General features: G+C 38.7%; 1 protein-coding gene across 10 annotated transcripts in view; it reads right to left on the bottom strand.

Annotated features, from left to right (window-relative positions):
- Positions 1-15076, bottom strand: part of LOC6030853 (G protein alpha o subunit) — an 84323-nt gene that overhangs the window by 10876 nt on the left and 58371 nt on the right. For all 10 annotated transcript variants that reach the window (XM_038265244.1, XM_038265248.1, XM_038265249.1 and 7 more), the window contains 2 exons: positions 2116-2244; positions 1916-2045 (listed from right to left, as the gene is read on the bottom strand). In XM_038265244.1, coding sequence (XP_038121172.1) covers positions 1916-2045; positions 2116-2244 — 259 coding nt within the window. The remainder of the gene's footprint in view (positions 1-1915; positions 2046-2115; positions 2245-15076) is intronic.

The raw sequence follows: 15076 nt of genomic DNA, 5'->3' as shown, positions 1-15076 counted from the left end.
GAGTGTTGCTCGGGGACGGGCCAGCTTTATATGTGTTGGTGAGAACTGCAGATCGCTGAAATTTTTACACGCGGGCAAAAATGATCTACGGGCTTGCTGCAAAAAATGTTATAAAATATGACATTTTCTGCAGCAAATCCAATGTTGCAGATTTTGAGATATATTTTTCCTTTGGGTGTAGAATAAAGGAATTTGGTACTTTTTTTTTATTTCAGTGTAAGGCTGGAGGCTCAGAAACTAATTGTCCGATTTTCAAAATCTCAAAGAGAAAATCGCAGAACATTTTCTCAGCTTTCCAAAAATATATTTTCAAGAGGTGAATTTCACTCATAAAGTATTTTTTTAAACCGAAAACTGTTGAAATTTCTGATAATTAACTGTTTGGCCTTAAGGGTGATCCACGCGATGTTAGGGTGGTAAAAAATGGCAATTTTCAATTTTTTTATATTTTGCAAAATTTCCAAAGAATCCGATAAAATTATATTCAGACAAAGGCAGCATTTTAAGTTTACATACGTTCTTTTCAAATGTTAGGCTAGATTTTTGGAACTTTTAACTGCTTTCCATTAAAAACCTATCTAATGACCTTTCACGGCTAAAATCGGTTTAAATGGCGTAGCTAAAAATAGTAGTTTATGCAACAAGTTGCAATAAGAGGATTTTTTCAGCACGAGTCGTACATTTATCCAACGAGGTTCACCGAGTTGGATAAATACAAAGAGTGCTGAAAAAATCATGTTTTGCAACGAGTTCCATACAACATTTTTTGCAATTCTGAAAAACACCCTTTGGACAGAATTATAGGACAAATATACATGCATTGAGTCAATGAATCGTTCAAATCGAAAAAATGTTGAAAAGTATAACTTTTCCTAACAAGTGCTGAAAAGTTCAACTTTTCAGTATCCATTTCAGTACTGAAAAGTAGAATTTTTCAGCATTTGTTTTGAAAAGGGTTACTATTCGATTCTGTTATTTTTGGTACAGAAAAGTAGGCTGTTTCGTCGTTCAAGAATGACAGGAAAAGTAAGTAGTTTCACGATGGAATTGCAAAAATGTTTTTTTTTTATTTTTGAAGCAAACAATCGTACTTTACTTTATGGATAAAGCCACATACATTGAATCAATACGAAATATTTAGTTATACCACAGACAATACTTGGACTTCATCCATAAAGTACGTCACGCTAAAATCAGCCAAAATTTACCCTCCTCCCCCAGTCCCCCCTTTGTCTCGCTTTTCCTATACTTATAACATACAATGTCACGCTTGTTCAGACCTCCCCCTCCCCCTTAGAGCGTGACATACTTTAAGGATGACGCCTTATGGCCTATCTACAATCACTTAACTTAGAAAATTTCACTTAGCTTAGGAGTTTGAATCAATGGAAATGAATCTGATCTTCTACAATGAAAAGGAATAAAATTAGAAACTTGACGTATGGTTTGGAAAATTTCAAAATCTACGGTAAGTTGACGTTTCCATATCAAAGGTAAACAAACAACTGCATAGCAACGCGTATCGTACGTATATCAGCCCAGCAAATTTTCTAAGTTGATTGTGGATGACGGCCGTAAGTTGTGTACATTTTCTAAGTTTTACTTACATGTTCAAATCATGACATACTATAGTATACGTCAATAAATTCGCAACCCCAACAAACCCTAAGGTCTTTCTAATAATAATAAATACCCATGTCGCGCGCGCATTATTCCGCCTCATTTCGGCAGATCTTATATAACCTAAACCGCTCACTGCACGGTTTTCCGTATAATAGACTTTTTCACCATTCAAGGTATTAAATGGCCACTTTTAATGCAGCCCAAAAAAAAAAGAGGTCTGACGCATCGCGTCGCGTCAAGATTGTCACGTCTTCGGCCATGACAGGTCATAGGTTCGGTGCGACGCACTTACCGTGGTTTCGTCTTCGTGTAACACCTGATCGTACTCCGACATGGCCACGCAAAAGATGATGGCGGTGACATCCTCGAAGCAGTGGATCCATTTCTTTCTCTCGGACCGCTGGCCACCGACGTCAAACAGTCTGCGGGGAAGAACAGGAAATTTGAATTGTTTTAATGTTTGATCCAATCTGTAGCTTGCGAAACACTTACTTGAAGTTAAGGTTCTTGAAGGAGAAGTGCACCTCTACGATACCGGTTGTTTTGACACGTGTCCGTAGAATATCCTGCTCAGTAGGCTGATAATCTTTCGCTCCCAACCGGTCTAGGTCGTCAAGGAAGCTGTTGGAAAGAAATTAACAAAAACAGAATTTTAGTTTGATTCTTTAAGACAAAGTACACGCGTCAGAGGTTTTCTTACGCACAAAACCGGCCTTTGTGCAACCGCACATAAAACAAACATGATGCTCTATTAATTTCTTGTTCTTCTATAATTGGCAAACCGTCAGGCAGTTTGCTCGATAGGGACAAGAACCGCCGACGAGTGCCTCTAAACATTAGTTAATTTTTCGCAATGTGCGCTGACTGCATGGGTAATGTGCAACGCGCGACTTAGCATGTCATGGCTCACGCGGATTGGCCGAAGAAGACATGCTCGCGCAGCCTGCTATTCACGTAAATTTCATTTGCAATTGCATTCTGCTGCTGTTGCTGCTGTGCCACCGACTACTGCGATGCAACCAGCAAAGTGGACTGGCCAGCACTAAATTTGGTTAAGCCATTTCTTCGCGAAAACAATTTGCTGTGTTGTTGCGTATAAATTTATTAGCAACGATGGTGTACAGTCATAAACATGAATTTGAACCTCCCCCTCCCCCACGCTCAGATGTTGTTAATGTTGCTTGGTTTCGACACATAATGCCGCACGATTGAGCTGGTGGCGGCTCGGACAGACAGAAACAAAGTACACATTCTGGGCAACACCGCCGTTTGGAGGAGCCAACCTTTATTGGTCGTATAATTCAACCTTCTCTTAGGAAGGGTAGTAGCATCAGTGACAGTTTACGTCACTTTTCATATAAAATTGCTTTGGGGATGTTTTTATGTTTAGGCAAGGTCGAGATATTTTAGCACACTCTTATGAAACCGGTCAAGGTCTTTAAATGGTATACGTTTAGTTTATTTTTCTTTTATTCAAATTTTGCATTCAAAAAAGGATAAAAATAAAATCAAATTATTCGCTCTACATTGCCTTGGCGTTCTCGATTGCGGGATTTCTGCTCGAAGCTAGGTGTTCATAAGGCAATTGCAAAGCTCTTTTTACACCTAAGCATTCATCCACCCCGAGATTTGAACTGACGATCTTTGGATTGTGAGTCCAACTGCCTACTAGCGACTCCACCGAGACAGGACACAGGAAGACGACTCCTACACCTGGATTAAGCTAACGTTAGACCGGGGTAGAAATCTTGCTAAAATATAGTAAAATTATATATTACGTGAAACATGTAATTTTAAATAAAAAAAAAGTATTATTTTTTTGCTATACACTTATATAAAATACTTCTTTCAGGAAAAGCACCTCAGCAAGGAAGATTTTCCTGAAGAAAATTTCCTAGGTTTTGTTATTTGTTCTTTATTGATCTGACAACTGGTTGCTCACTAGGGTGACAATAAAAAAAATTGACATCAGGGATACACTCTGAGTCTTAGGCAAAAATAAGTATCTATGCCAATTTTGAGCCAAATCGGTTAAGATTTGGCTCAAAATTTTATCATTGAAGTTTATATAGGGAAAATCGCTCAAATGTATGGGGAAAAACATCGCTTCAGGAGCTTGACAGCAGGTGGCGCAGGTCTAGCCCAAAATTGTCGAAGTGTGAGATTATTGCCCGAAATATAAATTCCTACAATTTTGTCGAGTTCAAAACGACCCGAGCTGATCCTGATTTTGGTGATTTTTTTTAGTAAAGAAATTTTCTTTTATACTTCCTATGTACGCCTTAAATACTTTCAAGTATAAAAGCCGATTTCTTTTAATTGCAATGCTCATAACTCAACAGGATCAACCCGGATCGTTTTGCAACCTTGGACAAAAATGTAGGAAATTACATTTCCTACAAGAATCTCACACTTGGACATTTTTGGGCGAGACCTGCGCCACCTGCTGCCAAAATCCTGAAGCGATGTTTTTCCCCATACATTTTAGCGATTTTCCCCAAATAAACTTCAACGATAAAAAGCGATCCATTAACCTTAACCGATTTGGCTCAAAATTGGCACAGTTACTTGTTATTGCCTAAAGAATCGAGCCAGAGGGTATCTCTTGAAATTTTCCAAAATTTTCCATTTTTCTTATCACCTTATTGATCACCTCTTATATAAAATTTGACAAAAAATATCATCATGTAGGTTGAATTTCTAACATTTCTGAAAGTTTCATCAAAATATTTTATAATTTGAGCAAGGTAATTCATGAATTAAAATATTTGTACACAGAATATAAAGTTGAATTTTGGAATGTTGAAAATTTGGTAGATTAAATATCCTCCTTTTTGAGTATGAGATAAAAATTCACCAAAATCTGATGAAAATTCACCGGTTTCTGATGCCATATTATACATTTTTTTCACACAAAATCTGTCATCATTTCCTGATGAAAATTACCATAATTTTTTTCTGAGTATTATTTTGTATCTTTTTAATTGTTATAAATGAAATTTAAATTCTCCACCAACTCACACGAAATCGGGAAAAGTTGCCCCGACCCCTCTTCGATTTGCGTGAAACATTGTTGTAAGTGATAACATTTGTCCGGAACATCCGTCTCAGCAGGGTTATAGACTTCATCAAAAAAGCCGACACTAACTGCCTATCACCGTTCCATGGTGCTGGGTCAACCTGATTTTGCTATAAAAAAATGAGCCATACCCAAATATTCCTATGATTGTTCGCTGTGGTTTCAAGGCTCTACAAAAAAAAACAATGTTCTACAAAAATGTAGAGCAGACAAAAATTTTGATATCTAAACTTAAAGGGTTTGCTTGTAATCATCACTACACCCAAAGGAAAAATATATCTCGCAACATTGGATTTGCTGCAGAAAATGTCATATTTTATAACATTTTTTGCAGCAAGCCCGTAGATCATTTTTGCCCGCGTGTAAAAATGTCAGCGATCTGCAGTTCTCACCAACACATATAATGCTGGCCCGTCCCCGAGCAACACTCCAAAGAGAAGCATATGTTGGTTCTCTTTCACTCACTTTTCATCAAGCGTCCATGGCGCGGTGGTAGCGTGTCGGATCAATAACCAAGAAGTTGATGGTTCAATCCTCGTTCTGCTAAGCGTTTTTTTTTGTGAAATACAACCAAAAAGCCGTCGGTAATGTCGATAATTGTCGGTAACGGGCAAAAATGTCATACTCCTATATCGCAAAAAATGCATGAGGACAGATTTCATGCAAATTCTGATATACTTTCATGCCGCCATGCATCACAATCATGCGACTGCCAGTTGGGTGTAGTTAGGGACCATCCATAAACCACGTGGATACTTTAGGGGGGGGGGGGCGTATGGTGATTGTTCACGCTCCATACAAAAAAGTAGTTTTTTTTATGGACAATTGACCACGAGGGGGGGGGGGGGGTTGAGATTTCCAAAAAAAGTGTCCACTTGGTTTGTGGATGGCCCCTTATCGCGATTTTACGAAAAAAAAAAGATTTCAAAAAGTTGGTTGGTTCGATCATGTTTATGGCCGTTCATCGTCACCCACACGAATGACGAAACGCAAACGCAAACGCAAAAGGAACTTTTTCAAAAAAAAAAAATAAAATAAAATAAAAATCGTAAAATCGCGATAACTCGTGATGATTACAAGCAAACCCCTTACGTTTATTTATAATTTTTTTGTTGTAGTTGTCTGCTCTGCTTATTTATAGAACATTGTTACACTCTAAAAAATAAACTTGCAAAGTTAGAGGAACACGAAATTTTAAAATGATTTTTTTTCCAGATTAAATAAATACCCTTCTGAAGATTCGAAAAGTACATAAAATTTCCCTGACATGTTCCAATATTTTTTACAGTTGAGTAACGAAAAGTTTTGTGTTTTTTCGATGAAAAATACGTTCTTTTCGGATTTCAGGCGTCCAATCTTCTATATATATCACCCAACTGGCAGTCCCATGATTGTGATGCATGGCGGCATGAAAGTATATCAGAATCTGCATGAAATCTGTCCTCATGCATTTTTTGCGATATAGGAGTATGACATTTTTGCCCGTTACCGACAATTATCGGCATTACCGACGGCTTTTTGGTTGTATTTCACAAAAAAAAAACACTTAGCAGAACGAGGATTGAACCACCAACTTCTTGGTTATTGATCCGACACGCATCCACCGCGCCATGGACGCTTGATGAAAAGTGAGTGAAAGAGCACCAACATATGCTTCTCATTGGAGTGTTGCTCGGGGACGGGCCAGCATTATATGTGTTGGTGAGAACTGCAGATCGCTGAAATTTTCACACGCGGGCAAAAATGATCTACGGGCTTGATGCAAAAAATGTTATAAAATATGACATTTTCTGCAGCAAATCCAATGTTGCAGATTTTGAGATATATTTTTCCTTTGGGTGTAAAAATTTCGACGGTTTTGTTCGAACGCGAATCAATTCAACACGGAACGTCTGATCGAGGTGCTCTTTGTTGCGTTGGGTTCGTATAAGTTCAAGAAAGGTTCACCCAACTGGTAGTCGCATGATTGTGATGCATGGCGGCATGAAAGTATATCAGAATCTGCATGAAATCTGTCCTCATGCATTTTTTGCGATATAGGAGTATGACATTTTTGCCCGTTACCGACAATTATCGACATTACCGACGGCTTTTTGGTTGTGTTTCACAAAAAAAACACTTAGCAGAACGAGGATTGAACCACCAACTTCTTGGTTATTGATCCGACACGCATCCACCGCGCCATGGACGCTTGATGAAAAGTGAGTGAAAGAGCACCAACATATGCTTCTCTTTGGAGTGTTGCTCGGGGACGGGCCAGCTTTATATGTGTTGGTGAGAACTGCAGATCGCTGAAATTTTTACACGCGGGTAAAAATGATCTACGGGCTTGATGCAAAAAATGTTATAAAATATGACATTTTCTGCAGCAAATCCAATGTTGCAGATTTTGAGATATATTTTTCCTTTGGGTGTTCTTACGCAAAAAAGTTACAACTTTGGCCACTCTGGAACCGATTTCGTAAAATCTGCAGATTGTATGGGAAAAGTTAAGTAAAATCAAATTTTTATCACAGGAGGCTGAATAAGAAAAAAAGCCCAAAACATCAATAAATGAAAAGGCAGAACGAAGTTTGTCTGGTAAGGCTTGTTTTACATAAACTTCCCTTTGGCACCAAATTTCCATCTCATCACCATTTCAGACTGCAAATTATTGAAAATCACGTTTTGTTTCGCATGTTCAAATATTCAAAACCGCCCTTCCGTCACGATGTATAAAAAACGGAACTCGGCTTCGTGATCAGGGACAAAAGTTATCCCTTAGGACAAAGTTTAACGCAACTGCTGTGTAAGTTGGTCGAGAATGACCCATACAGTAATTGGTGACATTCAAACCAATGTATGCAACTAGACTGCATAAAAGAACTAAACTGCATAAATTCCTAAGAGGTTTCTAAACAATGTCTCGTCGCTTTGCGCAATTATTGTTCTCATGTCACAATGGACGAAAGCACGAAAAAAAAAGTTCAATGTCAAATTTGTTTTGATACTCAAATTCGAAATAAATTTAAAATTCATCGTCAACTGCTAACGTGACTTGCATGAATACCAAATTAGATCACTACGTCAAATCGGCAAACCCGAAATCTTCGGCTCCTAACGGTCAGTGGGTCAATACCAAAAATTTGCAAATTTTAATCGTTCCGCCGAATGTCGCTGCTGCTGCAGTGGCGCAAGTTTCTGTTTTCGAAAGCATACATTTTGTATTATATTGTTGCGAACTTTTGAAAATGCATCTGTTTAATGCCAACCAAGTCACGTGGAGGGTAGTTTTTTTTGGTGTTTTTCAATTTCGAAACCGTTATACATTGTTGATGAACCACGGTGCTTTCGGTGACGTTTGATTGATTTGGAAACTTTAAGAGTCAATAAATCATATGCTCTTTATATAATCGCGACATGCACAAGCAACAAGAGCGTTCTATCCCTCAGGGCAGGTGGCTCTTTATCGGGCTCTAAGTATAGGCTTATTCACACAAAACTGATGGCTTCATGAGCCGATTCTAAACGAGACAGCCTGGCTTAGTCAGGGCTCGGATTTCTTTACAATCTAGTATTATAATAAAAAATGAATTTGCCAACCAACCAACCCAACTGTTGCTTCACGATTCAGTTGGTGGTGGTGCTGGGGCCTGGCTGCCTTTTAGCCATGACCGATTGGTGAGAAAGGAACGAATGGGGTCTGCGAAATAGTCGCTCTACCAGTTTATTAGACCATTTGGTGCGGCCTGCCAAGCTGTTTGACATTATGAATTAGGTACTGCGGCATAAAGAGGCGAATGCTCCCAGTTTTGAAAGGTTGTCGGTTTCGTTGCATGCAGAATGTCAGCTTGTTGACTGGTTTAATTTGGGTTGAAATTATTGAGAAATTTTGGCAATCCCCATGGCTACTCGTGCTGAAACACTTCCCCCGGTTTAAACAATTATTTGTAGATTGTTTTGTAATTGTCTGAAATTCCAAGGTTATCCGGGACTTGTTCTACCTTTGCACCAAAAATTACACGCCTTTCACTTGAACCTGTGATTAAGCGCGCACGCTGCCCTTAAAAGTTCACAGAGTTCACAGTTTTCTTTTTGTCCTGACGACCAGAAGGACCTACGCTTAATATGTTTGGGCAGAAAATAAAAAGAAATTTTACATACACGTTCGTTGCATAATGCATTTTCACTGTTTATGAGCATTAAATGTGGGTCAATGACATGAATCCGCTTTTTTTGGGAGAGATTGGGGATTGAAGAAAAATCTGAAAAATGTTGTTATTTTTTTTTTGAGTGCTGGTCAACTTTTACTTAATTATTGGTTCCAAGTAGCAATGCATCAACATTTTGTAATTTTTGATAACATTTGCTTTCATTGAATCCCGGGTTTCTTTACATTGCACAAAATTACGTAAACACCAATTATGCGTTGACACCCTACTTGAACCAAGATATGCGTGAGAATTAAGGATAATCGTGTTTTGACAGCTGGATTGTACGAAAGGTTAAGCTTCCTTTCTTGGAATGATTTCACACCTTTTGAAAATCATTGCAACTTAACAGCTAAACATACCTAAATATATGCACAAAAACAAATATTCAAACAATGTTCAACTTTAAATCGTCCGTAATTGCAGCCCTTCTAATTGACTGCGCCACTGACAAATCGTTTAATCCATTCCTAGAAGCGTGGTCATAGAGAAAAACACACCAAACACGACCCAAAGACCCTTCTCTCTATATTGGAAAACCCACCAAGTGACTGCAAGGCATATTGCCTGTGTGATCCCATAGAGTGGGCTATTAACCAATCAACTACGGCAGCAATTGAGGTCATAATGTCTGCATATCTGCCCAGTCAGAGTTTCTCTCTCTCTCCCTCACAACCCACCATCTAAACACCTTTATCTCGCCAAGATTTCTGTGCAGACTGATGCAAGAGAGAGACCGAGTAAGTAATGGTAAGTGACATTTTATCTATAGGCCATTGTCGCCCACCGTTTGATATCTCCCAGACACTTGCACGGAGATGGTGCTGGTGTTGGTGTTTGCAGCATAGATGCAGCAGCATCAGGTGGTAAGTGATGTTGAGGCAAAACATATGCAAACCACTCCTTCAAAGGAAAAGCCCACACAGGTAAAAAGAGTTAAAAAACAAACCATGAATGAAAAGAGTCGCTCTAAATTGTATCGCGAGGCGCGATTTATTCACAGGTGAGCACTCTAAACCACTCGATAGATGCACCGAGACTTGATTTGTGAGGGTGGTACCGACAAAGATTGAATATCAAAATGCACATGAAATGTACGCAAACCGATTAAAAGTTTTATTTTAAACTTGAGTGTACGATTAGTTGTTTCCATATATATATTTTTTATATATTTTTCATATCACTTAAACATAAGTATTTGAACATTAGAAAATTGCTCGAAACTGTAATTAAAAACGGGGCAGCTTTCCATGTCTCAATTTTGACTGTCTCATACTTCCATAACTCGACTTCAATCCTGATATATTCAGCAAAAACTGTACAAATACAAATACTTGCCAAAGGGAATTTTAGTTGGGAGGTACACCCAAAACTGAGCAGCGCTAGTCCGAGAGGATAATGGCTTCGATACGAGAGAATAGTGGTACCATTTACGGACACAGAAAACACGGCTCGAGATTGACGAGAGAATTATTTTCTCGAGGATCATTTGTAAAAAAAAAGTTCATCCGTCAAAACAAAAAAAAACCAAAAGTGTCGACTACGGGAATCGAACCAGAGACCTTTGACATACTAACCCAATGACTTAACTGCCTCGGCCAGCACAGTTTGGTGAACAAGGTGTGGTCAGATGTCGATGTATGATAATTGTTGGAGATTTATTATTTCATTTAACGACTGAACTGATTTGTTACGGTGGTGTGAGTTGTTAGCATTGTTCTCTCGTTTTTGGCGCTGAGCCCCCAATAAATTTTGAGGGAACGATTCTCTCGACTCGGAATTTTGGGTGTAGTTTTGTCTGACTTGTTTACACGTTTACACAGTGGAAAATCGAAATCATATGGAAAAATTAATCTCTTGCGAGTGAACCACCACGAAATTGTATTCATTCGTTCATTGAAAAGCTCATCCAATTGAGTGGTTTATATCGGCAAATGAACATCTCTCATTCATTGATCCTTAATGGCCTATACGGTAAAGACACGGATTTGATATCTGTAAGGTTGTGAGTTCGATTCTCGATTTCAACACTTTTTTTAGGAGTGAACTTTTCTAAAAATGAACCCATTAGAATAACGCTCTCGCCATTTTCGGGATTTATCCTCTGCGTTCGTTCACAGTAGGTACCTTTACACTACAAGATTGTGCTCTCTGTGCTCTCTCTAATTGCTGCCCAACTGGTGGTGGATTTTTAATCTAATTTGCTTTTTTATTCGTTTATATGTTTACAGTGGTTTTTGACACGTTTACTTTGTTTATTTTTGAATAAATTTGTCAATGAGTTAGGTTTTTATGTTGTTCGAACAAAACATATATTTTTACAGTGAAAGGAGAAAAAAGACCCACATCCTGCATCAACACATCAAACATCGGTTAAATTTGATGTAGGGGAACTATTAGAGACCCTAAATAGGGAGACTAGTCTAAGCTGGCTAAATCAATCTGGCAACGTATGTTTTGAGCTTGCCAACACTGCCAAGTTTTGCTGGGCGTAAAGGCAAATGCTCGTTTGGATACGTCAAACTCGTGTCTGTTTGGGTACGTCAAATTCACTTCGACCAGTCTCCCTATTAAGGATCTCTAGGAACTATACCCTTTCTCAGCCTATTTCTATTATCGGCCTATCAGCACTTTGATCATGAATTACAGCTTATATAAAGTGTTTTTGACTGTTCCAAAGTAATAAATAGCTCAAATAAAAGTGAGCAAGCAACTCTCCATTGTTGAAACATCTGAAAATGTTGATTTAATAGCAGAAACGGCAAAAGTGATGAGAATTGGTCGAACGGCTTAGTGTGATTAAAATGGGTATATTTCCCCTAAAAATAGCAGTTTTCCTATAGAGGACCCGGATCCTATAGGAAGAGAGGGTCCATAACAGCATAAATGAAATTAATTGATTAAAACAATGTTCAAAAGATTTCAATTTGTATGGTTATAAAAAAGCGCTTAAAATAAAAAAAAAACTTGTGAAAAATACTCGTCGTTTACTAGGGTGTCCACTATTTATTAAAATACTCTATCCAAAAATGTTAAATTCAGTAAAATAAAAAAAATTAAGTTGTTGTGAAAATAATAAAATAAAAAATAAGGTTTGTTTTCCTTTTACGCATCGGTTTTGAAAAGTCCTAATCAAAAAATACGGGTAAAAGAAAAATAGAAAATTTTGGAAAATCGTAGGAGATACATCCTGGTTCGATTTTTTAGGTAAAAATGAGTAACTGTGCCAATTTGATTAAGCGTTAAGGGTCGCTTTTTATCGTTGAAGTTTGTATGGGAAAATTCAAAAATGTATGGGGAAAAGCAAAAATTTCAAAATTCCGCCAAAAGGTGGCGTTAAATGTGTCAGATCATTGTAAAGTGTGAGATACCTATGTAAAATTGTATGAAAAACAACTTTGTTGAAGCCCAAAATTTATATTTTTCTTGAAAAAACTTTTAAAATCGATTGTAAATTATTCATTTACCTTGAACAATTTTTAATGTTGGGACCATAAATCGATACAAAATGTATCTAACCGTTAATGGTCCATTATATAACTACTAACACCGTCTCAAAACAGCTAAGGGCCATCACATATATTCATGAACTGGACGAGGGAGTCGTGGATTACCTGGCCCTAGTCATCTGCATTACCGATCTACGTCTGTACAATTTCAGAAGAAATCGTTAGCCAGAGAAAGGTATTCGCTTCAAAGGTTCTTGAGATATATGGTGGTTACTAACCGAACCGTCTCAGTTGAAATATGCTATGGTCATGGCCAAGTCCCGCCAAGACGGGGGTTTAAATACATGCATACATACATGCATACATACATACATACATACATACATACATAACAAATCGATTTTGAATTGCTTCTTGATTTTTTGGGAACTTTTAAAAAAACCTTGGCGCATTCAATTTTAAATTATTCTTGCAATTGTGTTCATAAAACCTGAAAACCATAAAATGATTTTATCAATCTTACCACCCTATCCTCCACACTCGACTTGAAGTTCAGACACTGGCAGTGTTGTGGTCTTGAGCGTGTGCACCACAGTTAGAAGGAGCCGTTGCTGGAACAAGTCAAACAGCAAGTGCCATACAACCCCCACGACCGGGCCGGGACTCCACGCTGGACAGCTGATGGCTTGCAGCTCCGACCTTTATGACATAACAACCAATACGACGGGTGGTTGATAAAAAACAATCTGCTATTTCTTATTTTACACTCTCTCTCTCTCTATCTATCTCACGTGCGAGTTTGTTTTGCTAATAAGTGAGAGGGTTCTTCGTGGGTCAAGTCTCGAGACCCCCTGAAATGTGGGTCACGCGCCACGACTCTGGGCCTAAGGCCAATTTTGGCAATAGGCAGGTTGCCATTAACCCAACCGGATCAGTACTGGGTCATTAGCTGAGGAGTCTAGTGTGGGGTGGCGCCTGAAAATGGTTTATTATTCCTCACCTCTTGAAAACGCTCTGGAAAAGCCAAAAAAGGTTCGGTGGGCATGCCATCGGGCCATTAAAAGTGCCGCAGATTCATCATCATGCAGAGTACGAGACCGGTTAGCGGCTCTGGAGCACGAGTAGGCCTATTGCAAGTGTTTTGAAAATAGCCACAATTCACGAATCCGGCGTGATGATGCTGTAAATGCCGTTGAATAACTGCGGCGGCAGTGCTGCATTTGAAATTGAACCACTTAGGTGGAGACATTTTAAAAAATACTGCATCAATTTGTACCCAGGGTAGGGCAATAAAATGGTAATGAGTCGGGGTAAATGGCACCCTAAGGTAAGCCAAAATGTTTGAAGTCATCAGAGTTGAGCATTGCTAAACAAAGTCACCTAACACTAAACGTATCGAATCACCAGAAATCAGTCCTTCGACCTACCCTTCAAAAGAGACGACCGTTTAACGACCGTTCTTTGCCAAAGTGTGCGATTCCACACTAGGGTGGCTAGAAAAAAGGTCTAAGCGTCTGAGGATGCTCCAACATACATTGTTTGGTAGATCTCACAACATTCGATTTCTAATAGATTAACTATTTTCAGCAAAAAAAAAATAAAATAATAAAACTCTTTGAAATCATTTTGAAATAAAACTGTATTTTAACATTTTAATTAAATTTATGCAGACGATTCGAAATTCAGCACGTTTTAAGTACCTTATTTTGTCATAGTACGAATAACTAAGAAAAGATCCTTTTCTCGCATCACCCTAATGCCACGCTCAATACTGAAGGTAGGTAAATAGCATATTTGCACTCACTTTGAACTGGAGTGTGGAGCTTTGGTTTGATTCCGAGGAAAGGTCGTCGGATGTTTGCCCAAGACTATTTCGCCTCAAAGTAAGCGGAAATGCAAACATCAGATACCAGTGGAAGAAGGTTACTCAGCAGAATTGGTGGCAGTCGAAAATTTCGTGACGGGGTAATTTACGAGAGATAACCCTGGTCAGAGGGGCGATTGACCTTGACTCAAAACGTATCATCGTTTATTGGCAAGAAGGGATAACATTATTGATTATTGCCTTACATAAGGAACAAGACACGATTTTTACAATTAAGCTAATGATGCTAATTGAATTAGCATTTCTAGATATTCTGACAAAGAAAGTGTTCTTTGGGTGGCAAATTCGAAAAAAATCACACTTTGTATCTTTTGCAAAGAAACATAATTTTGGGCAGCAATAAACGTGTACTGATTAATAACGGCGCCCACCATCTCAGTATATAGATCCTGCTTTAACCAGTTCAACCCTGTTCGTCACTTACGTTTCTCACCGTCAGCGTTCCTTTCTAGGTGAGCTTTGAACTTTTTCTGTGGTGCGTGTTTCAAAATCCTCTTGGAAATACAAACAAACAATTATTTGGTTGCACATTTGCATCGTCGCTGCTGCGTGTGTTCAACTGTTAATGGCCGGTCAGACGGTCCTCCGCCGGGGGCAGTCGTGGAACATGCTAGAGTTGCCTGCCATGAGGGGGTGCCAATTATTACTACTTGGCTTGGACCCGTCTTCCATACATCGCTCCTACGCCGCCACCACCACCACTTTTGCCGAGTCTGACTGATCGACCGGATTGGGAAAGAGTTCATTGTGGTGGCCGTTGCTCACTACCAGCCAAATCAATACAATTTTCACTCATTTGTTGTGTGTGAATTTTGTTTTCTTCACCTGCCAATTTGCCGAAGACGTTTCA

The sequence above is a fragment of the Culex quinquefasciatus genome, chromosome 3 (assembly GCF_015732765.1).
Source record: "Culex quinquefasciatus strain JHB chromosome 3, VPISU_Cqui_1.0_pri_paternal, whole genome shotgun sequence".
In the NCBI taxonomy this organism is placed as follows: Eukaryota; Metazoa; Arthropoda; class Insecta; order Diptera; family Culicidae; genus Culex; species Culex quinquefasciatus.
This window is presented reverse-complemented; position numbering and strand designations above follow the sequence as displayed.